Raw genomic sequence first — 27,500 nt, 5'->3', positions numbered from 1 at the left:
GTGGAAAATAAACCAAAATAAAAAAAAATAAGAGAATAAGTAGGTGAAAAAGGGATTATGGCGGGAACAGGTGCTAATCAGGTGTGTGTGGTGTTGATTACAGGTGATCAAGATGCTGATAGTGGTGGTGGTGCTGTTTCTGCTGTGCTGGGGACCGAGCATCATCATGGGCGTGTGTATCAATCTGGGGCTTATTCAGTTTAACGAGGTAAGTAGAGAGAGAGAGAGAGAGAGAGAGAGAGAGATAATGGGTGATTTCTCTATTTCCTTATTTTTTTTGGTAAGTTATGCGGATATATATATTGAGAGAGAAGAGAGAGAGAGAGAGAGAGAGAGCATATTATCTTCTATACATTAACGCTCTTCTCTTCCCCTCTCTCTCTCTCTCTCTCTCTCTCTTCTATAACAGGTCTTCTACAACTTCAACATCATCTTCGTTCTGCTTCCCTTCATTCACTGCTGCATCAACCCCATTATCTACTGCTCTATGTCTAAAAACTTCCGTAGAGCAGTCAAACAGTACATCCCCTGCTCCCGCGCTACTGCTACTACTACTTCTACCTGCTGTATGTCTCTCCACTGCTGCTCCACCGACGCCCCTCCACCTGGCCCACTAAGAAGGGTGGTGGAGAGAGCGTGTATTCTTCCTACTCTCCAGAAATCACTACAAGACACACTGATGTTGAAAATGTGTCAAATATGTGAGGGTTTTGTGTGCTGTGGTGCTGTGGTGTGATTGGGGTGTGTTTAGGGTGTGTTTGGGTGTGATTGGGTGTTTTTGTATGTGTTTAGGTGTGTTTAGGTGTTTTGCGGTGTGTTTCGGTGTGTTTTGGGTGTGTTTCGGTGTGTTTTGGTGTCTTTGAGTGTGTTTCAGTGTGTTGGGTGCGTTTGGAAGTGTTTGAGTGTGTATGGGTGTGTTTGGGCGTGCTGTTTTTTTTATGTAAGAGAAAAGAACTGGCCAAGAACAACAAAAATATAAAAAAAAGGCTCACTCATTCTCCAGTCTCCCTACAGAGCCGATAGTTAGCCAGAGAACAGGGACAAATGTCTTGAAACCTCCCTCTTAAAAGAAGTCAAGTTGTAGGAAGACGGAAATACAGAATCAGGCAGGGAGTTCCAAAGTGTACCAGAGAAAGATATGAATGTTTGAGAGTACTGGTTAGCTCTTGCATTAGAGAGATGGACAGAATAAGGGGTGAGAGGAAGAAGAAAGCCTTGTGCAGAGAGGCCGCAGGAAGGGGAGGCATGCAGTTAGCAAGATCAGTAGAGCAGTTAGCATGAAAATAGCGATAAAAGATAGCAAGAGATGCAACATTTCGGCGGTGAGAAAGAGTTAGGCTGAAGACAGTCAGTCAGAGGAGGGGAGTTGATGAAACGAAAAGCTTTTGATTCCACATCTAATAAAACTGTATGAGTGGAACCAGTACTCCATACAAGGACAGATAAGGCCCTTGCACAGAGTTAGTAGTTGGGGGTGGCGAGAAAACTGGCGGGGACGCCTCGGTAACTTCATAGAAGGTGTTTTAGCAAGAGATGAGATGTGAAGTTTCCAGTTAAGATTATGAGTAAAGGACAGACCGAGGATATTCAGTGTGGAAGAAGGAGACAGTTGAGTGTCATTGAAGAAGAAGAGATAGTTGTCTGGAAGGTTGTGTCGAGTTGATAGATGGAGGAATTGAGTTTTTGAGGCATTGAACACTACTAAGTTTTCTCTGCCCCAATCAGAAATCTTAGATAGATCAGAAGTCAGGCGTCATGTGGCGTCCCTGCGTGATCTGTTGACTTCCTGAAGGGTTGGTCGTCTCTGAAAGGACGTGGAAAGATGTAGGGTGGTATCATCAGCGTAGGAGTGGATAGGGCATGAAGTTTGGTTAAGAAGGTCATTAATGAATAATAGAAAGAGTGAGTGACAGGACAGAATCCTGAGGGACGCCACTGTTAATAGATTTAGAAGAACAGTGGCCGTCTACCACGGCTGCAGTAGGACGGTCGGAAAGGAAACTTTGCAGAGAGAGAAGGATAGAAACCGTAGGAGGGCAGTTATGAAATGAAAGCTTTGTGCCAGACTCTATCAAAAGCTTTTGATATGTCTAACGCGACAGTTTCACCGAAACCTCTAAAAGAGGATGACCAAGACTCGGTAAGGAATGCCAGAAGATCACCAGTAGAGCGACCTTGACGGAAGCCATACTGGCGATCAGATAGAAGAGAGTGACGTGACAGATGTTTAAAAATCATCCTCTTGAGGATTGATTAAAAACTTTTGATAAGCAAGAGATTAAAGCAATAGAGTGATAGTTTGAGGGATTAGAACGGTCGCCCTTTTTAGGAATTACCAGGCTGAATGAAGGCAAACACCCAGCAAGAAGGAAAGGTAGAAGTCGATAGACAGAGTGATGTGTTTTGGTGTGTTTGAGTTTGTTTAGGGTGTGTTTGCGGTGTGTTTGGACGTCTATGTGTGTGTATGAGTCTGTTTTGGTGTAATTAGGTGTGTTTGGGTGGGTTTGGTGAGTGCTTAGGTGCGTTTGGGTTGGGCTTATGATGTGCTTGGGTGTGTTGTATAGGGAACATTTTCCTGTTAGAATAGCCTGTACTTTCACCTCTATGATCAGCACAAACTTCCTTTACACTATTTTTTTATTTTAGTTACCCATTCTTTAGCCTCGTTTTCTATAATACTCCCTTAATTTTCTTGTCATTTATTGATTTTTTGACTTTTTTGCTTTGCTCGATCATATTTTTTTGTTTTCTTTATTTATATTTTAGATTTTTTTTTTTTCAGTTTTTATCTTTATGGTTTGGTTAGGGCGCCATATGACCCCTGTTTGCTATCCCTTCTTCTTCAACCCCTAACTAAAGTATTCTGACGTTTAGCTAATATAATACAATCTTTTAATTAAACCTTGTACATATTATCATTTTTATCAATTATTGGGTGTGGAAAAATTAATAAATGTGTGATTATGAGGTGTTTTTGTGTTTAGATATAAGTAGAAAGGAGAGAAGAGGAGGAGAAATAGGAGAAAATGAAAAAGATAGGAGGAAAATTATGAGAAAGGTTTTACAAGGGAAATTAAATTAAAAATAAGAGGAAGAGAAGAAGAATTAGTAAGAGGAATGAGAGAAGAGGAGGAGAAATAGGGAAAAGGAAGAGGAGGAAAATTAACTGGGAAAGGTTTTAGAACAGGAAATTAAAGGAAAGAAGATATTAGTGAAAAAAAAGATTTAAAAGAAATTTGAAAATGTAAAAGGAGGGAAAACTTATGAAAAGGGAAAAGAGAAGAGAAAGAAATGAAAGAGTGGAAAATGAAAGAGAATAACAAAAATAACAACAAATATGATAATTTAGTGAATGTTAGTGATAAAGATAGGGTGAGAAAAAAAAGAAGATAAGAAAACAAGAGATGATAAAAAATAGATACAATACTACAGATGAAGACTTGATCAAAAGAGAAAAATAAATTGATAATAAAAGGTGAAAATATTTTAAGCATGTAATCTCTTTAAAAATAATAAGTAAATGTTTGGTGTGTTTATGAATGTCAAAAATTTGTATAATTGTATTTGTGTTTATGTATTTGTATTTATGTATTGTAAACGAATATTGTGATTTTTTTAATTTTCTTATTTTTCAGCTTACTTTTTAGAAAATTTTAGCTGTTTTAAGAATTTTTTTTTATTTATTCACCGTTCAGAATTGTAAATAGTAATGATGATGATGATGATGATGATGATGCAGCTACTACTACTATTATCATAGCTACTACTATTACTTCTACTGTTACGTATATTGTAACTAATGTATAATCTATTCACGTGGATAATTTACAAAGAAAGAATAATAAAAATGGTAATAATAACGAAATGTAAAAGTCCATGATGAGAGAGAGAGAGAGAGAGAGAGAGTTATACGAAACATTTCCATACTTAGACGAAACCAACTGAAATTTACAGGATAAACTTGTAACTAAGCTTTGATAATGATTGTAACCTTGTGTGTGTGTGTGTGTGTGTGTGTGTGTGTGAGGGGAAGGTACATTACAGAAGTCACTAATCAGTATGTCAGTACGAGTTTGGAGTTGATACTGAGGAGACGTACCACCACCACCACCACCACTGCTACTACTACTACTACTACTACTACTACTACTACTACTACTACAGCAACAATAACTACTACTACTACTACTACTACTTCATTTACTTCTCTTTTTCCTCTTACTATTTAATTTGATAAGCTTTTTCTTCCTCTTGTCTTCCTCCTCCTCTTCCTCCTCCTCTTCCTCTTCCTTCTCTACTTAATTCCTCCTTATTCTTTTCTATTTTCCTTTCTATTCTTTTCATCGATATTCTCCACTTCTCGTTTTCTTCCTCCTCCTCCTTCCTTCCTCCTCCTTCCTCATTTGTGTTCGTTAGTGATTCTCTGTCGGCAAACTCCTCCTCCTCCTCCTCCTCCTCCTCTTCCTCCTCCTCCTCCATCATGGCTGAAGAAGATCGAGCGGTTACCAACTTTCGAGAGTATATCCGGATTAATACTATGCATCCGGATCCGAATTATGGTGAGTGTGTATGTGTGTGTGTCATTCTTCTCTCTCTCTCTCTCTCTCTCTCTCTCTCTCTCTCTCTCCTCTTCCTCATTCATTCTCTTTCTTCTCTTCCCTTCTTTCTCCTCTCTTCTCTCTTTTTCTTAATTTTTATCATTATCTCTTCTCTTCTTTTCTTCTTCCTCTTTCATTCTCCTTCTCTTCTCCTCCTCCTCCTTAATTTCTTCTTTACTCTCCTTTATCATTCTCTTCTACTTCTCCTCCTCCTCCTCCTCCTCCTCCTCCTCCTGATGTCTTTCTTACTCCTCTCTTCCTCCTCCTCCTTCATCCTCTTCCTCCTCCTCCTCCTTCATCCTCTTCCTCCTCCTAATTTCTTTCCTACTCTCCCTCTCTCTTTTTCCTTCTCTCTCTCCTCTTCCTCTTCTTTTTAATGTCTTACTCTCTCTCTCCTCCTCTCCTCCTCCTCCTCCTCCTCTTCCTCCTCCTTATGTATGTCATTTATTTGTAGTGATTTTCCGTATATAACACTTTATTGCCCCGAATGCACACCTGTTCATTTGTCAGGTGTGTTCAGCACTTGTGGGGAGTTGCCAGTTCTGCATTTTCGGTTTATTTATTTATTTATTTATTTTTCTTCTTTTTTCATTTTTGTCAGTTTTGTGATTTTGTTTTGTTTATTTTTCGTTTTTTTCTTTTTTTTCGTTTTTTTTTATCTTTAGTCTTTCTTTGTCTTTTATTTCTTCTCATTTTCTTTATCTTGTTTTTTGCTTTTATTTATCTTTTTATCATTTTTATTTCTTACTCATCTTTTAGCTTTTTTCTTTTCTTTTTGTGTTTATTTTTCTATTTCCTCTGTTTTCTTTCTTTTTCCTCTTCATTTTCTTTTTCTAATGTTAAGTTAGGTTAAGTTCATTTTACTTCTCTATTTTCATACAAATTAATTGAAGTTAGCTTTATCTTCCCATTTTCTTTAAGTGTGTTCCAAACCTAACTACTTAATCCGTCAATTTGTCAACTCAACCTAACCTAACCACCTCAGTCTTCCCTATTTCCCTATTTTTCTTATTTTAAACCACCTTAACCTATCCTAACCTAACCTAACCTAACCTAACCTAACCTAACCTAACCTAACCTAACCTAACCTAACCTAACCTAACCACCTCAGTCTTCCCTATTTCCCTATTTTTCTTATTTTAAACCACCTTAACCTAACCTATCCTAACCTAACCTAACCTAACCTTAACCTAACCTAACCTAACCTAACCTAACTTAACCTAGCCTAACCTAACCTAACCTATCCTAACTAACCCTAGTGATGTTATTTTCCCTTTTCTAACCTAAGTTTTTCTATATTTTCTTTTTTTTCTTACTTTTCCTTTTTTTCCTTTTTTTCTTCTAGTTTAATGTAGCCTAATCCAGAAACCCTATTTTATTCCCTTTTTCTGAGGTAATCTAACTTTTTTATTGTTTTTTTACTCTCTCTCTCTCTCTCTCTCTCTCTCTCTCTCTCTCTCTCTCTCTCTCTCTCTCTCTCTCTCTCTCTTTTCTATATATATTTACCCTTGTTTCTTTTACATTTTCCTTTCTTTCCCTCTCTTTCTTTCTTTCTTTCTTTCTTTCTTTCTTTCTTTCTTTCTTTCTTTTTCTTTTTTTTTTACATATATTTATGCAAACCTTAACCCAAAAATCCATTCCTTACCTTTTTCTTTCATTTTTTATTATTTTCTCTCTCTCTCTCTCTCTCTCTCTCTCTCTCTCTCTCTCTCTCTCTCTCTCTCTCTCTCTCTCTCTCTCTCTCTTTCTCTTTTTTATTCTATTTATCTATTTATTTAGTTTTTACACATTTGGAACCCTAACTTAATTTCCGCCCCCCCTACCCTCCAGGCCCCTGCACGGAGTTCCTGAAGCGGCAGGGTGAGGAGTTAGGGGCCTCGGTACAGGTGATAGAGTTCGCCCCTGCCGCCCCTACTGTTATTTTCACCCTGCCTGGCTCTGACCCTTCCCTGCCGTCCATTCTTCTCAACTCCCACACTGATGTTGTTCCGGTGTTCCCTGTAAGTTGGTGGTGGTGGTGGTGTTGTTGTATGATTTTGTTCTGTCTTAGTTAGGTTTGGTAGAAAATTGGGTGTTGTTAATGTAGTTGTAAATTTGTGTTTTTTGTTTGATGTATAGGTTAGGTTAGGTTAGGTTCAGTTAGGTTAGGTTAGGTTAGGTTAGGTTAGGTTTGCGTAGGTTAGGCACTAGAAAAAAACAATTAAAATATCTAAACAAGTACTAAAGTAATCTTGGCAGCCACAGGTTAAGTCAGGTTAAGTTAGGTTAGATGCAAAAAAAAAAGGGAAGCCTATTTAAAGTACATGAATAAAAAAAATTTCCTTCCATACACAGGATCACTGGAAATATAACGCCTTCAGCAGAGTTAAGTTAGATTAGACTTAGAAAAAAAATATAAATAAATAAAGCATTAAAACAAATAGTAAAATAAGCTTTCGTCCTACAAGAGCACTGGAATTAGAAGCCATTTAGCGTGGTTAGATTAGGTTAGTTAGCGGGAGTGTAGGGCCTGGTCCGCCGTGGTACAGTGGAACCATGCGTGCTTTGGGGTCCGAGGGGTCTCCAAGCGCACTGGTTCGAATCCTGTCAACGGTCTGAGTGTAGGTTGGGCTTCCTCACTCGGGGCAAGGGTTTCCTAGCGGGTGGGCTTTGAGATAGGAGGTACCCTGAAAAGTATCCCCCTCTAACCCAGAAATTCCCATGAAAAGCCCACATGGTATAAATAGAAAAAAAAATAAATGAATATCTCATACTGTGCGTATTTTTTTTTTTCTTTTTTTTTTTTGACGTAGGGAAAAGGGCCAGCCAAGGGCAAAAAAAGAAAGTTAGAAAAAGGCCCACTTAAACGCTGGCTCTCCAAAGAGTTGAAAAAGTGCCAAAACCGTCAGCCAGAATTATGGTAAGTCGTATTGCCTTGATACTTCAATATATTGTTTGCGGGTGTGAAAGTAAGACATCCGTTAAACTTCATCAAGTGTAGGTGAATGGTAGGGGAAACAAATAAATCATGGCTTTAATTTTTTTTATTTCACTGACTATTTTTCATTTAAGTTAGTGTACATGCAAGATAAAACAAAAACAAACAAGGAAGCACAAACAACCACTAAATGAATGATCCCGGTGACAGGAGCACTGGAAATATGACCCATTCAGCGCACACAAGGACGAGAAGGGCGACATTTACGGCAGAGGTACGCAGGACATGAAGTGTGTGGGCATGCAGTACATTGAAGCAATAAGGAAGCTGCAGAAGGAAGGACGAGGGAAATTCCTGCGCACCATTCATCTCTCCTTTGTCCCAGGTGATGAAGGTTACCTGTGTGTGTTTACCTGTGTGTGGTTTAATTTGTGTGTCACCTGAATATTGGTTTTATTTTTTGTCTGTTTTCCATTTTCTATGCACCATTATTTTTCATTTTCTATGCTATCTTCAGTTTTCCTTCTTCCCAGGTGAGAAAGTTTACCTGTGCGTTGTTTAATTGGCTCATTATCTGTTTTTTTTTTGTTTTGTTTTTTTTGTTATGGCCTATAGCACCAGTAGGTTTATTTGATGTTGGAAGTGCTGTTAAGCTTCGACCCATTAGTGGTGCAGGCAATTTTATTTATAGTAGCGGGCATATTAGGGCCCATATCACCACCCAAGTGCATCTCTGTGTAACCACCTGGAATCTGGGTATCCTGGTGACATGTAGCTAACTTTAAACCACTCCACAAATGGCAAAGTTTCAAGGCAGCATGGGGTGGGATTTGAACCTAAGCCTGGACGTCCGCCCGATTCCACCACCACCACCTTATCCACTACACCACTGCCTCACTTTTGTGTACCTACCCATTACTTCCCATAGTCATCCCCACACACACAACCACACACCCATTTCATCCCTTCATCCCCTCCATTCACCCATTGCTAGTTTTATTGACACAAATGTGCATGTTTAGAGTAAGGTGATATATACAAATTTTCAAGTAAAGAAGTATACTTTTGCAAACATAAACCAAAATGCTGTCATGAAGTTTTATTAGATGGGTGAATCAAAAGCTTTCTGTCTCATCAACTCCCCTTCTCTGACTGACTGTCTCCAGCTTCTTTCTCACCGCTGAAATTTTGCATCTCTTGTTATCTTTTATTGCTATTTTCATGCTAACTGCTCTACTGATCTTGTTAACTGCATGCCTCCCCTCCTGCTGCGGCCTCTCTGCACAAGGCTTTCTTCTTCCTCTCATCCCTATTCTATCCAACTCACTAATGCAAGAGTTAACCAGTACGCTCAATCATTCACACCTTTCACTGGTACACTCTGAAACTCTCTGCCTGCTTCTATATTTCCATCCTCCTACGACTTGTCTTCTTTTAATAGAGACGTGTCAAGACATTTATCCCTGTTCTTTGGCTAACTCTATCAAATCTTAGGGAGACTGATAACTAAATGGGCCTTTTTTAATCTTTTTGTTGCCCTTTGCCAGTCCTCTTGTTGCATAAAAATGACCCACCCACCCCTAAAAACTAACCAATATCATACAAGGTGCTCCAGAAAAAACACAATTGAAATGCACAACCCGCCCCACTCACCCATCATTGCCCCGACAGATGAGGAGGTGAGCGGCTACAAGGGAATGATGTTGTTTATCAAGTCCGAGGCATTCCGTGCCCTCAATGTTGGCTTTGCGCTGGACGAAGGCTATGCTAATGAAGGAGAAGAATTTTTTGTGTTCTACGGGGAACGATCTCCTTGGGGTGAGTTTTGTTTGTGTTGCGTTTGTTTTGTTATTGGTGTTTGGTGTTTTTTTGTGTTTTTTTGTGTGTTTTTTTGATTTTACTGGTTTTGTTTGATTTTATTTAAGTATTTTTGTTTATTCTTTTTTATTCTGTTCATTTTTATTTCATTTATTTTGTTTGTTTATTTTTTACTTATTTCATTTTCTCTATTTTGCTTTGTTTGTTTTGTTTTGTTCATTTGGGTAAGTGTGTTGTGTTTCTGGGCTTCTGTTTTGTTTGTGGCATTTGAATAGTCTCTCTCTCTCTCTCTCTCTCTCTCTCTCTCTCTCTCTCTCTCTCTCTCTCTCTCTCTCTCTCTCTCTCTCTCTCTCTCTCTCTCTCTCTCTCTCTCTCTCTCTCTCTCTCTGATTTAATTCCTTTATTTCTCAACAATTCAATAAGAGCTTTAAAATAAGACACACACACACACACACACACACACACACACACACACACACACACACTTGGTGATTTAATCTAAACAAACAAGCAAACACACATGATTAGATATGCAAGCCAGACAACACACACACACACACACACACACACACACACACACACACACACACACACACACACACACACACACACACACACACACATATGTACCCATGATGCTCAGCTCTGCATCTCACCACTGGTAACATAGATAACACACACTTGTCTCTCTCACCCTATCATTATATCTCTTAGTTGATGTACACTTCTCTCTCTCTCTCTCTCTCTCTCTCTCTCTCTCTCTCTCTCTCTCTCTCTCTCACTCTCTTTCAGTATTCACCTTTGCAGAGTGTTCTATCACAAAGCACTATGACATTTTTGGTGCTGTTATGTTAATGATGAAATGTGATGTTTGTGTTTCTGAAGTTTGTTTTTCTATCTTCATTTTGTTCAATTTTTCCTGTTCTTTCTATCAATTTTTTTAATTACCAATATTCTATCACAAAATCCTATTACATTTTTGGTTCTTTTATCTTAATGGTGAAATGTGTTGTGTTTGTGTTTCTAATTTTTTTTTTCTTTCTTTATTTTGTCCCATTTTTTCCTGCTTTTTGTATCAATTTTTATGCTAACCACCTTCCCAGAGTATTCTATCACAAAACACTATTAATTTCTTTGTTCTGTTCTGTTAGTGGAGAAATATGATGTGTTTGTATTTTTAAGTCTTTGTTGTGTCTGCTTCCTCATGTTTTTCAATCCACTCTATCTCTTCATACTTGTGTTATCTCCATTAATATTCCTTATCTATTATTTACGTTTAATCTCTTCAGTACCTACACATGTTTCCATATTCACTCTGGTGACTATTTGGTGATTTTATACAGCTTCAGAAACTTATGTTGGGGATTAAAAAAGTGAAGACTGTGGCCATTAATCTTCTGACCTCAATAGACCCTTCTTAATGTCCTCATGTCAATAAAATGGTCTAATAGTACATAAAACTTGCATTTCTATATTCATTCTGGTTACTATTTGGTGATTTTATACAGCTTCATGAAGTTATGTGAGGATTGAAATAGTGAAGACTTTGGTCATTAATCTTCTGCCCTCCATAGACCCTTCCTAATGTCAATAATATGGTCTAATCACATCTCATATTCATTCTGGTGACTATTTAGTGATTTTATACAGCTTCAGAAACTCATGTGGTGGATTAAAATAGTGAAGACTGTGACTATTAATCTTCTGACCTCTTTCTGACTGGCACCACCTTTTGATTTATCTCCAGAACCATTAAGGCACTGTTAAAGGTCTGCACCATTAGTTAATTTATGACTAGAACCATAAAAACACCATTAAAAACCCACATCACATATTAAACTACTAGTATTTTCAAAACGCTATACTCCTCTGGATAAAACTGACCTAACCCAACCTAACTTATCCTAACCCAATCTAACTTTTTTATCCTATCCTAACCTAACTTATCCTAGCCCAACTTCACTTTTTTTTATCCTAATCCAACCTAACCTAACCCATCCTAACTCAACCTAACCTAACCTTATCTTAACCTAACAAAACTTAACCTTTTCCTAACCTAGCATAACTTATCCTAACCTAACCTAACTTCCTCAGACCTGTATGTGAAGTGCCCAGGTCAGCCAGGTCACGGGTCACAGTTTCTGAAGAACAATGCAGGGGAGAAGATGAGGAAGGTGGTCAATTCCTTCCTTGCCTTCCGTGACAGTGAGGAGAAGAGACTGGCTGATGACCCCACACTGGCCTTGGGGGATGTCACCACTGTCAACCTCACTAAAGTACAGGTAAGGTCTCTCTCTCTCTCTCTCTCTCTCTCTCTCTCTCTCTCTCTCTCTCTCTCTCTCTCTCTCTCTCTCTCTCTCTCTCTCTCTCTCTCTCTCTCTCTCTCTCTCTCTCTCTCTCTCTCTCTCTCTCTCTCTCTCTCTCTCTCTCTCTCTCTCTCTCTCTCTCTCTCTCTCTCTCTCTCTCTCTCTCTCTCTCTCTCTCTCTCTCTCTCTCTCTCTCTCTCTTTCTCTTCTCTCTTTTTCTCTCTCTTTTCTCCTTTTCTTTTCGTCTATCCTTTTTTCTTTTCTTTTTCTCGTTTTTCTCTTTCTCATTCTTTCTCTTCTGTCTTTTTCTCCCTCGTCCTTCTCTCTTTCTCTCTCTCTCTCACAAATTAAATCAAGACATCCTTTTTAAACATTTTGCTACAATTTACACTGGAAACACACACTAACCTTAACCTAACCTAACCTAACCTAACCTAACCAAACTTTATTTATTCCTCCAGGGCGGTGTGCAGTTCAACGTTATTCCGGCAGAAATCACACTGGGTTTCAACATTCGCGTTCCTCCAACTGTTGATTTTGATGAGCTGGAGGAGAAGATGCATGGGTGGTGTCAAGAGGCTGGTGCTGACGTCACTATGGAGTTTGATAATCAGGCATGTGTTTGTCTTGTTTCTGTCTTGTTTTGATCTGGTTGTCCTTTTCCAGTTTATTCCTTTTGTCTTCTGTTTTTCCATTGTAATCTGAGGGAGCGACAATGTTTTTATGCTATTTTGTTCATGTCTCTAATGCAGGAGTTAACCAGTACTCTCAATCATTCACCACTATTCTGTCCACCTCTCTAATGCAGGAGTTAACCAGTACTCTCAATCATTCACCACTATTCTGTCCACCTCTCTAATGCAGGAGTTAACCAGTACTCTCAATCATTCACCACTATTCTGTCCACCTCTCTAATGCAGGAGTTAACCAGTACTCTCAATCATTCACCACTATTCTGTCCACCTCTCTAATGCAGGAGTTAACCAGTACTCTCAATCATTCACCACTATTCTGTCCACCTCTCTAATGCAGGAGTTAACCAGTACTCTCAATCATTCACCACTATTCTGTCCACCTCTCTAATGCAGGAGTTAACCAGTACTCTCAATCCTTCACCACTATTCTGTCCACCTCTCTAATGCAGGAGTTAACCAGTACTCTCAATCATTCACCACTATTCTGTCCACCTCTCTAATGCAGGAGTTAACCAGTACTCTCAATCATTCACCACTTTCTCTGGCACACTCTGGAACTCCCTGCCTGCTTCTGTGTTTCCACCTGAATTAATTGAAGAGGAAGATTTCAAGACATTTATCCTTTGTTTTGTTATGGTTTATAGTGACATTTTAATCTGAACTAGATATTGAAGGAGAAATCAAAAATAGATATTGAAGGAGAGAATACTAATAACTCCTCTCTCTCTCTCCCTCTGTCTCTCTCTGTCTCTCTTTTTCTCTCTCTCTCTCTAGACGAAGATTCCTCAGACAACTTGCGTAGAAGATGGGAAGAGTGCTTGGTGGGATGCCTTCGCTGGAGCCTGCAAGAAAGAGTACGTACACACACACACACACACACACACACACACACACACACACACACACACACACACACACACACACACACACACACACACACACACACACACACACACACACAGGTAAAAATAACTTCAGTATACATTTTTTAATCTTTCTCTATTCTTTTGTGTATATATGAAAAAGAATAGATAAATAGATGGTGAATAGTTTGATTTAAGTTGATAGGACAGGGAATAGAGAAATGGAGGAGGAGGAGGAGGAGGAAGAGGAGGAGTAAAAATAGAAGTAGAAAGAAGAGGAGGAGGATAAGTAAGAATATTGAGTGATGAAATAGATAATGATAGTAGTAGTAGTAGTAGTAGTAGTAGTAGTAGTAAGAGGAGGAGGAGGAGGAGGAGAAGAAAAAGAAAGGAACTAAACTAAATAACTCTCTCTCTCTCTCTCTCTCTCTCTCTCTCTCTCTCTCTCTCTCACAGGAACATTAAGCTCATGAAAAAGATCTTCCCGGCCGCAACAGACTCAAGATTCCTCCGTTCTGTAAGTTCACACCTGTTCACCTGTTCTATTCACCTGTTCACCTTTTTACCTGTTATCCTTTTCTGCTCACCTGTTCTCCTGTTCTCTTGTTCACCTGTTCTCTATGTAGTTTTTTCATCTCTTGTTCACCTGTTCTCTTGTTCTTTTGTTCACCTGTTCTCTTTTGTTCACCTGTTCTCTTTTATTCATCTGTTCTTGTTCACCTGTTCTAGTTTTGTTCATTTGTTCTCTTGTTCACCTGTTCTTACCTGTGCTTACCTGAGTGTTCTTTTTTTAATTTATTTGCTTTTTGTGTTTTTGTTTTGTTTTTATTTGTTTGTGTTGTTTGGAATGTTGGTGAGTTTTTTTTTTCTTGTTTTTCTTTCTCCTGTTTGCTGTCTCTTTTTATTTTTATTTTTCTTTCTTTCTTTCTTTCTTTCTTGTTTTCTTTGTCTCGTTTGCTGTCTCTTTCTTTTTTCTTTTACTTTTTCTTTCAATTTTTTTTTTTTTTTTCTTTTTTTTTTTCTTAATCTATCTTTCATAGTGTTTTTTTCTTCTTTTTGTCTCTTTTCACCCTCTTTTCTTTTCCTCCTTCCTTTTCTCTATTTTCTTTTATCTTTTTATCTATTTTTATTTCCATTTCTTTCCTTTCTCCTTTATTTTACTTTATTTCCCTACTTTTATCCACATTTCTCTTTTCCTCCTTTTTCCTCCTTTTTTTTCCTCCATTGATTTTAACGATTTTCCTGATGTATGAAAAATAATGAGATATATTTGTCTAGAGATTGATAATACTCTCTCTCACTCTCACTCTCACTCTCACTCTCACTCTCTCTCACATAGGCTGGCATCCCTGCGCTCGGCTTCTCTCCAATGAACCACACTCCTCTCCTTCTCCACGACCACAATGAGTTCCTTAATGAGAATATATTTATGAGGGGTATTCAGATTTACACGTCTATTATCCTTGCTGTGGCTAATTTACCTGCCTAGAGCTCTGTGTGTGTGCGTGTGTGTGTGTCTGTGTGTGTAAGAAGGAGAGCTACGAAGGACGAAAGGGAAAAGGAATATTAGAAGGAAAAATGACCTTGAATTGTAGTTTCCGTAAAAGAATGAAAATAAATTAGTCAAGATTCAGCGTCAAATGTCTCTCGTGTGTGTGTGTGTGTGTGTGTGTGTTAGTCTGTCACGTGTATACCTCTAAGGACCGTGTGTGTGTGTGTGGGGGGGGGGTGAAGGTATGGTGAGTTGACTGCAGTGTATGTGTGTGTGTGTGTTTGTGTGTTTGTGTGTCTTAGTATGAGTGATGTGAGTGAAACAGACAGACAGACATACATACAGATAGATAGATAGTGTGTGTCTGAGTTCGAAGTGATCTGAGTGACGGACATACAGACATACATACATACAGATAGATAGATAGAGATAGATAAATAGTGTTTTTTTGTCTATCTATTTTTTTTTCGTTTTTTTTTCTGGTTTAATTGTTTTTTGGTTAGTTTTTTGGGTTAATTTGTCGTTTTTCGGTGTTTTTGTGGAGTTTGTTGTCTTTTGTTGATGTTTTTTATTGTTTTCTCTATTTTTGAGGTTAATTCTTGTTTTTTTTCTCCATTTCTTGTTTGTTTCCTGTCGTTTATTCTTGATTTTCTTGTTTTTCTTAGTTTTTTCCTGAATTGTCTTTATCCTTACTTTTTATTCTTTACTCAATTTTTTGTTCAATTGTTTTTTTCTCTATTTCTTGTTTGTTTCCAATTTTTTTCTTGATTTTCTTATTTTCCTCGCTGTTTGTTTCCTTGAATTGTCTTTGTTCGTGTTTTTATTGTTTTTTCCTTAATATTTTTGGTCAATTCTTGTTTTTTCCTGCTTGTTGGTTTCCTGTTGTTTTTTTCTTGATTTTCTTGTTTTCCTCGTTGTTTTTCCTGAATTGTGCTTTTCCTGTTTTTTTCTTATTTTTGGTCAATTACTGTTTTTCCTGCTTCTGTTGTTGATTTCTTGTTTTTTTTCTTGATTTTCTTGTTTTCCTCGTTTTTCCTGAATTGTGGTTTTCCTGCTTTTCTTTCTTGTTTCTCTAATATTTCTGTTGGGTTTGTTTTTTCTATTTTTTTTATTTAATTTACTTTTTTTTCTTGATTTTCTTGTTTTCCTGTTTTTTTCCTCTAGAATTGTTTTTTTTTTCTTTATTAATGTTTTTCTTATTTTTTGGTGAATTGTTTTTTTTTGCTTATATAATTGATTTTCTTTGATTTTTTCTTGATTTTCTTGTTTTCCTCGTTGTTTGTTTTCCTGAATTGTCTTTTCCTGTTTTTTTTTATTGTTTTCTTTTAATATTTTTTGATAACTCTTATTTTCCCTATTTTTGTTTTTAATTTCCTGCTGTTTTTCTTGATTTCTTGTTTTCCTCGCTGTTTTTCCTGTTGATTGTCTTTGTTGTCATTTTCTAGTTGTCTTTTTTTTTCTTGTTTTTATCTCCCAGCTTTACTATTTGAGATTATATAATAGCTACACTTTATTTACACTACATTTTATTTGGACTATTTACGGTTGTGGGTGCTTTATTTTGTATATCTAAAGGCTGGTTCACACGTCAATTTCCGACTGAGATTACAAGTTAGTAGAGTTTCCGACTGCAGAAACCAGTCGAAAAGCAAAACATGTTGGGCTTGTTCAGTCGATTTGAGACTTTATTGACTTCGTGACGTCACAGAGAAAGGGTTGAAAAAAGAAATACAGCAATAAAGAAAATAAATAAAACAGTGTTACGGAAATGGGCGTTGTATAGTATGTGTGGCAGTCTCCGGTCTGTGCTGGTGTGGTGGTGTGGTGGTGTGTTGGTGGTGAGGCGTGAACACTTGGCAGGATTTCATTTGATCACAGTCTTCATCGCCAGCAGAGGAAGACATCTTGTTTGGTCGCAGTTTGTTTACACTTCCCGCCAACCAGCTGATACTTCCCAGTCGCTATGTGTGAATGTGTTCCGACGAGAAGAGCTCAGTCGATACTCCTAGCGACTTGCAATTTCAGTCGCATATTGCCACGTGTGAACTCGCCTTAACGTTTTGGATGTTTCATTTCAGCTGTATAGCGTTGCGTGTGCATTTTAGTGTTAATTGGGGCAGCGGTTTATATAGTACAACTTAAAGGCAATCGGTCAACATTGTCCAACAGTCTCCCCTTTCATTACTAGCACGCATTTTCACCTTGAGTTTTGGCTGTGATTAGACGATTTTATTTACACTAGGAAGGGTCTATAGAAGTTAAAAGATGAATGGCTAGAGTCTTCCCTATTTCAATCCCCACACAAGTTTCTGAAGCTGTTTAAAATCACTTAGTAGTAAACAGAATGAAGATGGAAACGCGTCATGGTACTGAAGAGGTTAAAAGGATCAGTCACAATTCTGCAGTCCCCCCCCCCCCTTCTTTTATAAACACGAGAGTGGTAGGAGAAGGACTGCGTGTGAAAGGCCAGTGTTTGCATGGCTTTCTGTGCTCAAGAGTTGTAATTCAGCACACGAGGAGAGTGACAGGAGGACAGCGTGTGAAGGACCAGTGTTTGCCTGGTTTACTGTGCTCAAGAGTTATAATTCATCAACGCGACAGTTTTTAAGAACAGAGTTATTTAGCGACATTTTGACTTACTAACAGTGAAAGCATAAAGATGACTATATTTTCAAACCAAGACTCGCGATTCTCTTTGCTAAATTTGACTTTTAGATAGCGAGAGAAACTATGTAAAAGGAGTGCATGTCTGTATTTACTGGACGCATATATTTTGACGTATTTTCAGACGTAAAAGACACACGATGCTTAGCTAAATATGACTTGAACATAGGGAGAGAATAGAGAAAAATGATTGTTTACACGATTCTTAGCTAAAACTGTCTAACATAGGGAGAGAATAGAGAAAAAATGATTGTTTACACGATTCTTAGCTAAATCTGACTAACATAGGGAGAGAATAGAGAAAAATGATTGTTTACACGATTCTTAGCTAAATCTGACTTGAACATAGGGAGAGAATAGAGAAAAATGATTGTTTACACGATTCTTAGCTAAATGTGACTAACTAGCAGCGGATAGAATATAGAGATGAGTGTTCACATTTCTACATTTACTGGAGTCACGCAGCATTGAAAAAATCCTAGACTATTACATGTATACCACAAAACTCAGTCACTTTCAACCTTCACTTGGTATGCACTGTAGACAACCGGTGTGGTTGTATACATGGCTCACAAATACAGGCATTACAGAACTCAGAATATCCTTAACTTACTATTTTTTTTATGTAAGAGGGAGAAAACTGGCTAAGGGCAACATAAAAAGGGGGAAAAAGAAAGACCCACTTAGTTGCCAGTCCTCTTGCTGATAATTTCTTCATAGTTTTATTTCCTGGCAAAAAAAAAAAAAAAAAAAAAATGTGATGGATATTTTTGTATGTGATAAGATGCATTGTTTTGTAACCGTACTGTAAGCCATTGGTGTGTTGAATAAAGCAAGTTGTGTTATGAAGGTTTGTGTTGTGATCTATATCTCCCTTCCCGTCTCGCTTGTGTGGCAATATTCTGAAACACTTCCACGCAGCATCTTCACTATTTCTAAAGGCTCTAGTTGAAGTGACATGAGTTTTTAAGGATGTTTCTGTATTTTAAGCGACATTAACAAGTTTTCTACATTTTCAACAGGACAAATACTCTTTTGAAAGGGCTCTAGTTGAAGTAGAGCAAGTTTTTAAGGGTGTTTCTGTAATTCCAGTGATATTAACAAGTTTTCTACATTTTCAACAGGACAAATGCTCTTTTGAAAGGGCTCTAGTTGAAGTGGAGCATGTTTTTAAGGATGTTTCTATAATTCTAGTGACATGCTAAATTTTCTGCATTATCAACAGGACAAATACTCTTTGGAACTCGGCTAATCGTCTCTGTGGTCTTTGAAAATGGTCGCGGTGAGAGAGGAAAGCGTTTGTGGATAAGGTACATGCTGGGTGCTCACTGAAAGATGCTGAACAAGAGAGAGAGAGAAAGAGAGATGATGATGCAGTGAAGGAAGATAGGTAAGACTGGTGTGAGGGTGACGAGATGAGAGGTAAGCGTGTGTGTGGAGGATAATGGAGGTAGAATATACAGATAGGCTCACTACTTGATGAAACAGCCTTCCTTGACATCACTTTAACTAGAGCACGTCAACTCAGCGGTAATAGGTAAATATCACTGGCCAAAACTTGTGACGTATTATGAAGCTACACTTTTATTTTATTATTATTATTTATTTTTTTATTTATACCTTGCGGTTTTTTCACAAGAATTTCTGGGTTAAAGGGGATACTTTTTAGGGTACCTCCTATCTTAAAGCCCACCCGCTAGAAAACCCTTGCCCCGAGTGAGGAAGCCCAACCTACACTCGGACCGTGGACAGGATTCGAACCCGTGCGCTTGGAGACCCCTCGGACCCCAAAGCACGCATAGTTCCACTGTACCACGGGTTTCTTAAGGCCGTATTCTCAAACACCTGTGTGCTTTACCTCCACTATTTCAAAGAGCTTTTATCTAATCGACACGAGGTTTTTATGGTGTTCTTACGAGGCAGAGTGGTAACATTTCTGTATCATTAACGAGAAACACTTGAAAACACCGCTAATGATTTTTGTGGCCTTGAAAAATAGTTAGTGCTTTTACGGTTCAGAGTGACAAGATTTCGACATTACTGACTGGAGAAACACTTGAACATTCGCTAATCATCTCTGTGGCCTTGGAAAATACTCACGGTGAGAAACCAAAGCGTTTTAGAATACAGGCTTTTCAACACGATATAAGGGTTTTAATGATATTCTTATGGTTTTAGAGGCAGAGTGATAAGATTTCTACATTATTAACTGGAGAAACACTCTTGAAAACCCCGCTAATCATCTCTGTGGCCTTGAAAAACAGTCGTGGTGAGAGAGATGATCGTTTGAGTACTGTCCTAATCCCATCTCATGTATCCTCATTCCTTTTTTTTTTTCCTGCTATATTTCTCGTACCGCCCTTCCTATCTCCTCCATTTAATCCGATTCCCCACCCCTCTCTCTCTCTCTTTCTCTCTCTGGGAATAAATCTACAAGGAAGGAGACAGAGAAAGGTTTATGAAAGACAAGGATGAGAGGGCGTAAAGGAGGAAGAACTAGGAGACGTGATGCTCTGGTGATGATGCGCTGTGGTGACTCTTGACGGAGGAAACAAAGAAGAAAAAAAGGAAAACATAAGGAAAAGAAGAAAAAACATGATAGAAAAAAAGGAAAACAGATTAGGAAAGAAGAACAGATGAGGAAAATAAAAAAATACGTGACGAATGAAGGGAAACGGAAGAGGAAATAAGGAAAACATGACGAAAGAAGGAAAAAACAGAAAAGAAGGAAAACATGACGAAACAAGAAAAAAAACATTAAATAAGGAAACACAAAGAAGAAAGAAGGAAAACACATGAAAAAGAAAAAACATGACAAAAGAAAGAAAACAAATGACGAAAGAAGAAAAACAAATGACGGAAAAAGGAAAACAAGGAAAACAGATGACGGAAGAAAAAAAATGAAAGAAGGAAACACAAAGAAGAAAGAATAAAAAAAAACATGACGAAAAAGAAAAAGGAAAAAAATGAAAGAAATAAAACAATTGATGGAAGAAGGAAAAGGAAAAACAAGATAAAAAAATGAAAGAAAAAAACTGAGTGACGGGAGAAGGAAAAGAAAAGGAAAAGGAAAAACGAGACGAAAAAAAAAAATGAAAGAAAACAATTGACTGAAGAAGGAAAATAAAATAAAAAGGAAAAAACGAGATGACAAAAAAAAAAAAAACGAAAAAAAGACGAAAACAAAGAAACAACAGAATGAACAAATATTACAACACACGAACTGAAGGAACCACGTCATTGTCAGCGAGACGAGACGAGACAGAAAAAGCAGATTGAGTCACATTTCGAAGCTTCATTTATTCATTCATTGAGCTCAGAACTTCCGAAGCCTCACTCACTCACTCACTACCTAGGACTCACATTATCGCATTCACGAGAGAGAGAGAGAGAGAGAGAGAGAGAGAGAGACTTAATTTGAAACACCTCCGAACCTTCACTACTGTTCAAACACTCCGTAATTAAATTCTGTCTTTTAAGGATGTTTTTTACGGTTTCATTGATAGATTAACTGCATTTTTACATTTTAAACTGAAGAAACAGTCTTGAAAACCCGCCCAGTCATCGCTGTGGTGAGAAAATGAAGCTTTTTTTAAATAATTACTTGTTTGATAAGTTGCACGGTGTTTTTACGAGTGTTTTTACGGCTCTAGTGACAGATTAACTACATTTCTACATTATTCACATGACAAACATTCTTGAAAACTCGTCCGATCATCGCTGTGGCCTTGAAAAATAATCGTGGTGAAAAAATTAAGCGTTTCTAAATATTTGCTTGTTTGATCAGTTACTTGTGGTTTTTAAGGGTGTTTTTACTGCTCTAGTGACAGATTAACTACATTTCTACATTATGTTCACGACAAACTCTATGGAAAGTTTGGCCAATCATCTTTGTCGCCTTGAAAATGATCGTGGTAAGAATATAAAGTCTATAATGAATTACTTGTGGTTATTTAAGGATGTTTTTACGGTTGTAGTGACAGATTAACTACATTTCTACATTATTAACACGACAAACATTCTTGAAAACTCGACCAATTATTTCTGTGGCCTTGAAAAATAGTTGTGGTGAGAAAATAAAACGTTTCTAAATCTTTGCCTTTATAATGTTACACGTGTTTTTAAGAGTGTGTTTTATTGGTATAGTGACAAGTAAACTACATTCTCTGTGGCCTTAAAAAATGTTCATGGTAAGAAAATAAGGTCTTTTTAATTAATTACTTATGGTTTTTAAGGATATTTTTACAGTTATATTGACATTTCTACATTATTCACGCGATAAACTGTATGGAAAGTTTGGCCAACCATCTCTGTGGCCTTGAAAAAAAGTAGCGGCGAGAGAGCAGAGCGTGAATACAAACCAGGGAGGGAGAGAGAGGGAGAGGGGACGCAGGTGAAGGACCACTGGAGTATATTGGTGGGTCTCTCTAAACTCAGGGCCTCAGTATGACTCAAGCAACGGTGGGGGACAGTCACCTCGCCCTCGCCCTCCTCCTCCACCTGCCTCTCGCCTCACGCCCCAGTTCCTCTCGGCCCTCAGGATAGAAATGGCCTCTCTTCGGTGAGTTAACGCTGTCTTCCCCCTCACTGCCTCGTCTCGAAGGGTGAGTGTGGCGCGAGTGGAAGCTGATTAACTTTTCAAGGCTTGCACCGTGTTTGACTCCAGTATCAGACGCGGTGCTTACTCTACCTCAAGATTGGTGTTTGTTGGTGTTTGTTTTTTGTTTGTGTTTGTTTGTGTTTGTTTGTTTTCCTTTTTCTAAGGTTAAAAGGAGAAGATACTTGATTTATTTTACTTTTTTTCCTTATTCTACTTTTATATTGTTTGTGTTTGTGTTTGGTTTGTGTTTGCTTGTTTTTATTTACTAGTTTTGTTGTTTTTTCTAAGGTTAAAATGAGCAGACTTAATTTGTTTTTTTACTTTTTTCCTTGTTTTACTTTTACATTGTGTTTGTTTGTGTTTGTTTTGTGTTTGTTTTGCTTGTTTTTGTTTACTAGTTTTGTTATTATTGTTTTTTAAGGTTAAGATGAGCAGACTTAATTTTTGTTTGTTTAACTTTTTTCCATGTTTTACTTTTAGATTGTGTTTGTTTGTGTTTATTTTGTGTTTGTTTTGTTTGTGTTTGCTTTGATTTTGCTTTCTAGTTTTGTTGTTATTGTTTTTTCTAAGGTTAAGATGAACAGACTTAATTTTTTTTTACTTGTTTCCTTGTTTTACTTTTACATTGTGTTTGTTTGTGTTTGTTTTGTTTGTGTTTGCCTGTTTTTTGTTTATTAATTTTGTTGTTTTTTTCTAAGGCCAAAATGAGCAGACTTAATTTTTTTTTACTTTTTTCCTTGTTTTACTTTTAAATTGTGTTTGTTTGTGTTTGTTTTGTTTGTGTTTGCTTGTTTTTATTTATCAGTTTTGTTATTTTTTTCAAAGATTAAAATGAGCAGATACTTATTATTATCATCATTTTTATATTTTACTTTTTGTCTTATTTTACTTCAAGATAGTGTGTTTGTTTTGTTTTGTTTTGTTTTGTTTACTTATTTTTTTGCGATTGTTGTTTTCTCTGAAGGTTAAAAGAAGCAGATAATTTACTTGTTTTCTTTTTCACCTCTTCCCTTACTTTTCTTTAAGATTGTTTTTTTTGTTTTTGTTTGTTTTTGTTTGTTTTTGTTTGTTAATTGTTTGTTGTTGTTATTGTTCCGAAGGTTGAAATGAACAGATAAATTATTCATTTTTACTTATTTTACTTTAAGGTTGTGTGTTTGTTTTGTTTGTTTTGTTTGCTTACTGCGTTGTTTTGTTATTGTTATTGTTCCGAAGGTTGAAATGAAGATGCGTTGATTACAAGGAAAATTAAGGAAATAAACTTTTTTTTTACTTGTTTTTCTAATCACTCTAGATCCCGATTGTGTTTGTTTTGTTTGTTTTGTTTGCTTGTTTTTGTTATTGTTTTTCCGAAGGTTAAAATGAAGACACGTTGATTAAAAAGCAAAATTAAAACACTATTTACTTTTTTACTACTCTTTGTTTGTATTTCAAGATTCTGTGTTTGTTTTGTGTTTGTTTTGTTTGCTTGTTTTTTTTATTATTATTATTTCTCGAAGGTTAAAATGAAAAGGTTCAAATTTTTTTTTTTCGCTTACTGTACCTGAAGATTGCTGTGTTTGTTTGTGTCGTGTTTATGTTTGCTTGCTTTTTTGTTATTGTTATTGTTCCGAAGATTAAAATAAAGATGCGTTGATTAAAAGGAAAATTAAACAGAATATTTACATTTTTTACTTCTCTCTGTTTGTACTTCAAGATTCTGTGTTTGTTTTTCCTTTGTTTGCTTGCTGATAAAAAGAGGAAGCGTTGATTAAAAGGAAAACTAAGCAGAATATTTACTCTATTTTCTTCGCTGACTGAATCTTGCAAGTGTTTAGTGTTGACCGTTTCGTTCTCCCTTTTAGTGGCTTAACCCTTTCAGTTCCATGACACGTTTCCATATTAATTCTGGTGACTAGTTGGTGACTTTATACAGCTTCAGAAACTCATATGGGGGATTAGAATAGTGAAGACTCTGGCCATTAATCTTCTGACCTCCATTAACGGTTCCTAATATCAATAAAATAAAGTGGTACACAAAACTCAAGGTAAAAATGTGTTGCAGTATTGAAGGGGTTAAAATAGTGAAGACTGTGTTGTTACGTTCACTGGTTAAATAGGTAAGATTGGCATCGGGGAGCCGGTGAACAATAACAATAATAATGATTAATCTTATGACCTAAAACCATGCCAAACTGTCTTAAAATGCCCTAAAAAACATGAGTCTCCATATTCATTCTGGTTACTATTTGGCGATTTTTTACAGCTTCAGAAACTCTTGTGGGGATTAGAATAGTGAAGACTGGTCATTATTAATCTTCTGACCTCCATCAACCTTTCTAATATCAATAGAATGGTCTAATGGTACACAAAACTCACGGTAAAAATGTGTCCCAGTATTGAAGAGGCTAAAATAGTGAAGACTGTGGCCATTAATCTTTTGACCTCCATAGACCCTTGCTAATGTCAGTAAAATCGTCTAATCACACCCAAAACTCCAGGTAAAAATGCGTCCCAGTACTGAAGGGATTGAATACACTAAGTTCAAAGTAAAAGAAAATAATAAGAGAATTAACTTTTCAACTTCTTTCTTTGTGTTTAGTGAACCTCAGAAGTTACAATGTATCTATTATTCACCGTTTTCTTTTTCTCCTCTTGAAGGTTGAAATGAAGGAAAACGTGAAGATTAAAATGAAAATAAGCTGATAATGAACTTTATTTTATCACTTTCCTTCCACAAATAAGAGAAAACGTGCTCACTAAAACGCAGAATAGTGTCTCTTCTTTTCTCTTTTTTCTTCTTTTTCTACATGGTTAACTTAAAAGGAGAATAGAAAAGGAAGACTAAAAGGAAAATTTGCTGATAATGAACTTTTTTATTTATTTTTTTCTTCTTTTTCTACAAGGTTAACTGAAAAGGAGAATACGTTAACACTGAAGGAAATGGAAGATAAAGTATTGATTAACCTTTTAAGTCTTTAGGACGAAACACACACACACACACACACACACACACACACACACACACACACACACACAGGTAAACAGCACAGGTAAACACACAGGTAGAGGCATGCAGGTGTGGGGCAGGTATGGTGGAGACAGCCTGAGGTAGAAGTGGTGGTGGTGGTGGTAGCGGTGGCGGTGGTGGTGGTGGTGGTGGTGGTAGGGGTGGTGGTGGTGGTACAAATCAAACAGAACTCTAATTAAAGCGAGGAATGTGAGAGTTTTCAGAATGGTGACCTTATTTTTTTTTTCTCTGTTTTAAAATATATCGTTGTCTTTTCCTCGCTACTTTTAACCCCTTCAGTACTGGGACACAATTTTACCTTGAGATTTGTGTACCATTAGACCATTTTATTGACATCAGGAAGGGTCTATGGAGGTCAGAAGATTAATTAATGGCCCTTCAGTACTGGGACACTATTTTGAGATTTGTGTACCATTAGACCATTTTATTGACATCAGGAAGGGTCTATGGAGGTCAGAAGATTAATGGCCACAGTCTTCACTATTTTAATCCCCCACATGAGTTTCTGAAGCTGTATAAAATCACCAAATAGTCACCAGAATGAATATGGAGTCGCGTCACGGTACTGAAGGGGTTAGAAGGCTGAGGTGGATGTTACTAAGGTTCTACAAGGATGGTTTTTTTCTTTATTTCAATGGTGTGTTTTTAAATGGTGCTTTTTCAAGAGTGTTTTTCTCAATGGTGTGTTTTAAATGGTGTTCTTTCAAGAGTGTTTTTCAAGGCAGTTTTTTTATATATATATCTATTTTTCAAGCGTGTTACTATTTTTTCGATTTTTTTTAAGGCATTATTAACCCACTTAACACATTTTTACCTTTAGATTTGTGTACAGTTAGATTATTTTATTGACATCAGGAAGGGTCTATGGAGCTCTGAAGGTTAATGGCCACAGTCTTCACTATTCTAATCCCCACATAAGTTTCTGAAGCTGTATAGAATCACCAAACAGTAACGCGCCATGGTACTGAAGGGGTTAAGAATGTTTTCAAGCGTTCCCGTGGTTCTAGTGATGATTCAAGCGTGTTTAGTTAAAGTTCCTGTGGTTTTCAAGGGTGTTTTCATGATTCCAGTGATAGTTTGGTACGATTTTGAAGATTTTGGGGTTTTAAAGAGATTTTGTGATTCTAGTGGTAGTATGACGGGTTCAGGTGATAGTTATTGAGGTTTTGAGAGAGAGAGAGAGAGAGAGAGAGAGAGAGAGAGAGAGAGAGAGAGAGAGAGATATTCATACATACATACATACAGACAGACAGACAAGCAGGCAAACAAATTGACAGGAGAAACACTTGAAAAAATAAAAGAAAAGCAAGAAATCCTCATATTCTTTAACTCAAATCGTGGAGAAAGATACATACATACAGACAGACAGACAGACGAACAGAGGGACAGGAAAAACACATTAGTAACTTTAAAAAAATAAAGAAAAACAGGAAATATATGGATTTTTTTAGCGCAAATCGTGGGTAAATACATACAGACAGACAGACAGACGAACAGACATACAGACAGACAGACACAAGAGAAACACGTCTGTAACTTAAGAAAAAAAAAAGAAATCAATGCATTCTATAACGCAAATATTACGAGTTTAGAGTGAAATATTGATAGAAAAGCGAAAATATAAGTTTAATAGGTCAGGTTAGGTTACATACATACAGGCACACAGACAGACAGACATACAGACAGACAGACAGACAGACAGACAGACACAAGAGAAACACGCCTGTAGCTTAAGAAAATAACGAAAAAAACAAGAAATCGATGCATTCTATAACGCAAATCGTGGTTAAGGTTAGGTTAGGTTAGGTTACATACAGACACACAGACAGACATACAGACAGACACAAGAGAAACACGCCTGTAGCTTAAGAAAATAACGAAAAAACAAGAAATCGATGCATTCTATAACGCAAATCGTGGTTAAGGTTAGGTTAGGTTAGGTTAGGTTACATACAAACACACAGACAGACATACAGACAGACAGACAGACACGAGAAACACGTCTGTAGCTTAAGAAAATAACGAAAAAAACAAGAAATCGATGCATTCTATAACGCAAATCGTGGTTAAGGTTAGGTTAGGTTAGGTTAGGTTACATACAGACACACAGACAGACAGACAGACAGACACAAGAGAAACACGCCTTTAGCTTAAGAAAATAACGAAAAAAAAACAAGATATCGATGCATTCTATAACGCAAATCGTGGTTAAGGAATGTTAGTGAGAGTCTTGACGTGACACAGCGAACAGACACACTGGAGAACTTCACAATCGAGATAAGTAAAGAGAAAATAACGATAAATAAGGAAGGGAAAAAAGTAAACGAAAGAAAGAGAAAAAGAAAGAAAGGAAGAAAGAAAATGGTGATACAATAAAGAAGGGGAAAAAAGTAAATGGAAAAAAAAGAAAGAGATAAAGAAGGAGGAAAAAGCAAACGAAAGAAAGAAAGAGAAAAAAGATAGAAAGAAAGAAAGAAAATGGTGAGAAAAATAAAGGAGGGGAAAAAAGTATTGTGGAGAAAGGAAATGGAATAAAT

At 37.0% G+C, this 27,500-nt stretch overlaps 3 protein-coding genes across 3 annotated transcripts in view; all 3 read left to right on the top strand.

Annotated features, from left to right (window-relative positions):
• The window catches only part of LOC123508578 (galanin receptor 2a-like), a 12,000-nt gene extending 11,230 nt beyond the window's left edge, over positions 1-770 (top strand). The window contains exons 7-8 of the mRNA XM_045262349.1: positions 104-208; positions 410-770. Of these exons, the coding sequence (XP_045118284.1) occupies positions 104-208; positions 410-736 (432 nt within the window). The 3' untranslated portion in view covers positions 737-770. The remainder of the gene's footprint in view (positions 1-103; positions 209-409) is intronic.
• A 3,525-nt stretch (positions 771-4,295) lies between these two features.
• Positions 4,296-14,830, top strand: LOC123508561 (aminoacylase-1-like). The gene is made up of 9 exons (XM_045262327.1): positions 4,296-4,559; positions 6,429-6,598; positions 7,726-7,900; positions 9,187-9,333; positions 11,428-11,615; positions 12,101-12,253; positions 13,109-13,188; positions 13,654-13,714; positions 14,537-14,830. Exons 1-9 carry the CDS (start codon positions 4,481-4,483, stop codon positions 14,684-14,686), a joined length of 1,203 nt encoding a protein of 400 aa, XP_045118262.1. The 5' UTR covers positions 4,296-4,480; the 3' UTR covers positions 14,687-14,830.
• A 5,616-nt stretch (positions 14,831-20,446) lies between these two features.
• The window catches only part of LOC123508585, a 39,842-nt gene continuing 32,788 nt past the window's right edge, over positions 20,447-27,500 (top strand). Inside the window, exon 1 of the mRNA XM_045262359.1 lies at positions 20,447-21,914. Within this exon, the coding sequence (XP_045118294.1) occupies positions 21,901-21,914 (14 nt within the window). The 5' untranslated portion in view covers positions 20,447-21,900. The remainder of the gene's footprint in view (positions 21,915-27,500) is intronic.

The sequence above is a fragment of the Portunus trituberculatus genome, chromosome 3, assembly GCF_017591435.1.
Source record: "Portunus trituberculatus isolate SZX2019 chromosome 3, ASM1759143v1, whole genome shotgun sequence".
Lineage (NCBI taxonomy): Eukaryota > Metazoa > Arthropoda > Malacostraca > Decapoda > Portunidae > Portunus > Portunus trituberculatus.
The sequence above is the reverse complement of the archived record's forward strand: the minus strand, read 5'-3'. Positions and strand labels throughout refer to the sequence as shown.

Bases quoted from the DNA above. Each gene is read 5' to 3' on its own strand.
- LOC123508561 (XM_045262327.1), top strand. From the start codon at position 4,481: ATGGCTGAAGAAGATCGAGCGGTTACCAACTTTCGAGAGTATATCCGG. The intron at 6,599-7,725 runs GTAAGTTGGTGG...TCCCGGTGACAG, and splicing joins ATGTTGTTCCGGTGTTCCCT to GAGCACTGGAAATATGACCC. The intron at 13,715-14,536 runs GTAAGTTCACAC...TCTCTCACATAG, and splicing joins ACTCAAGATTCCTCCGTTCT to GCTGGCATCCCTGCGCTCGG.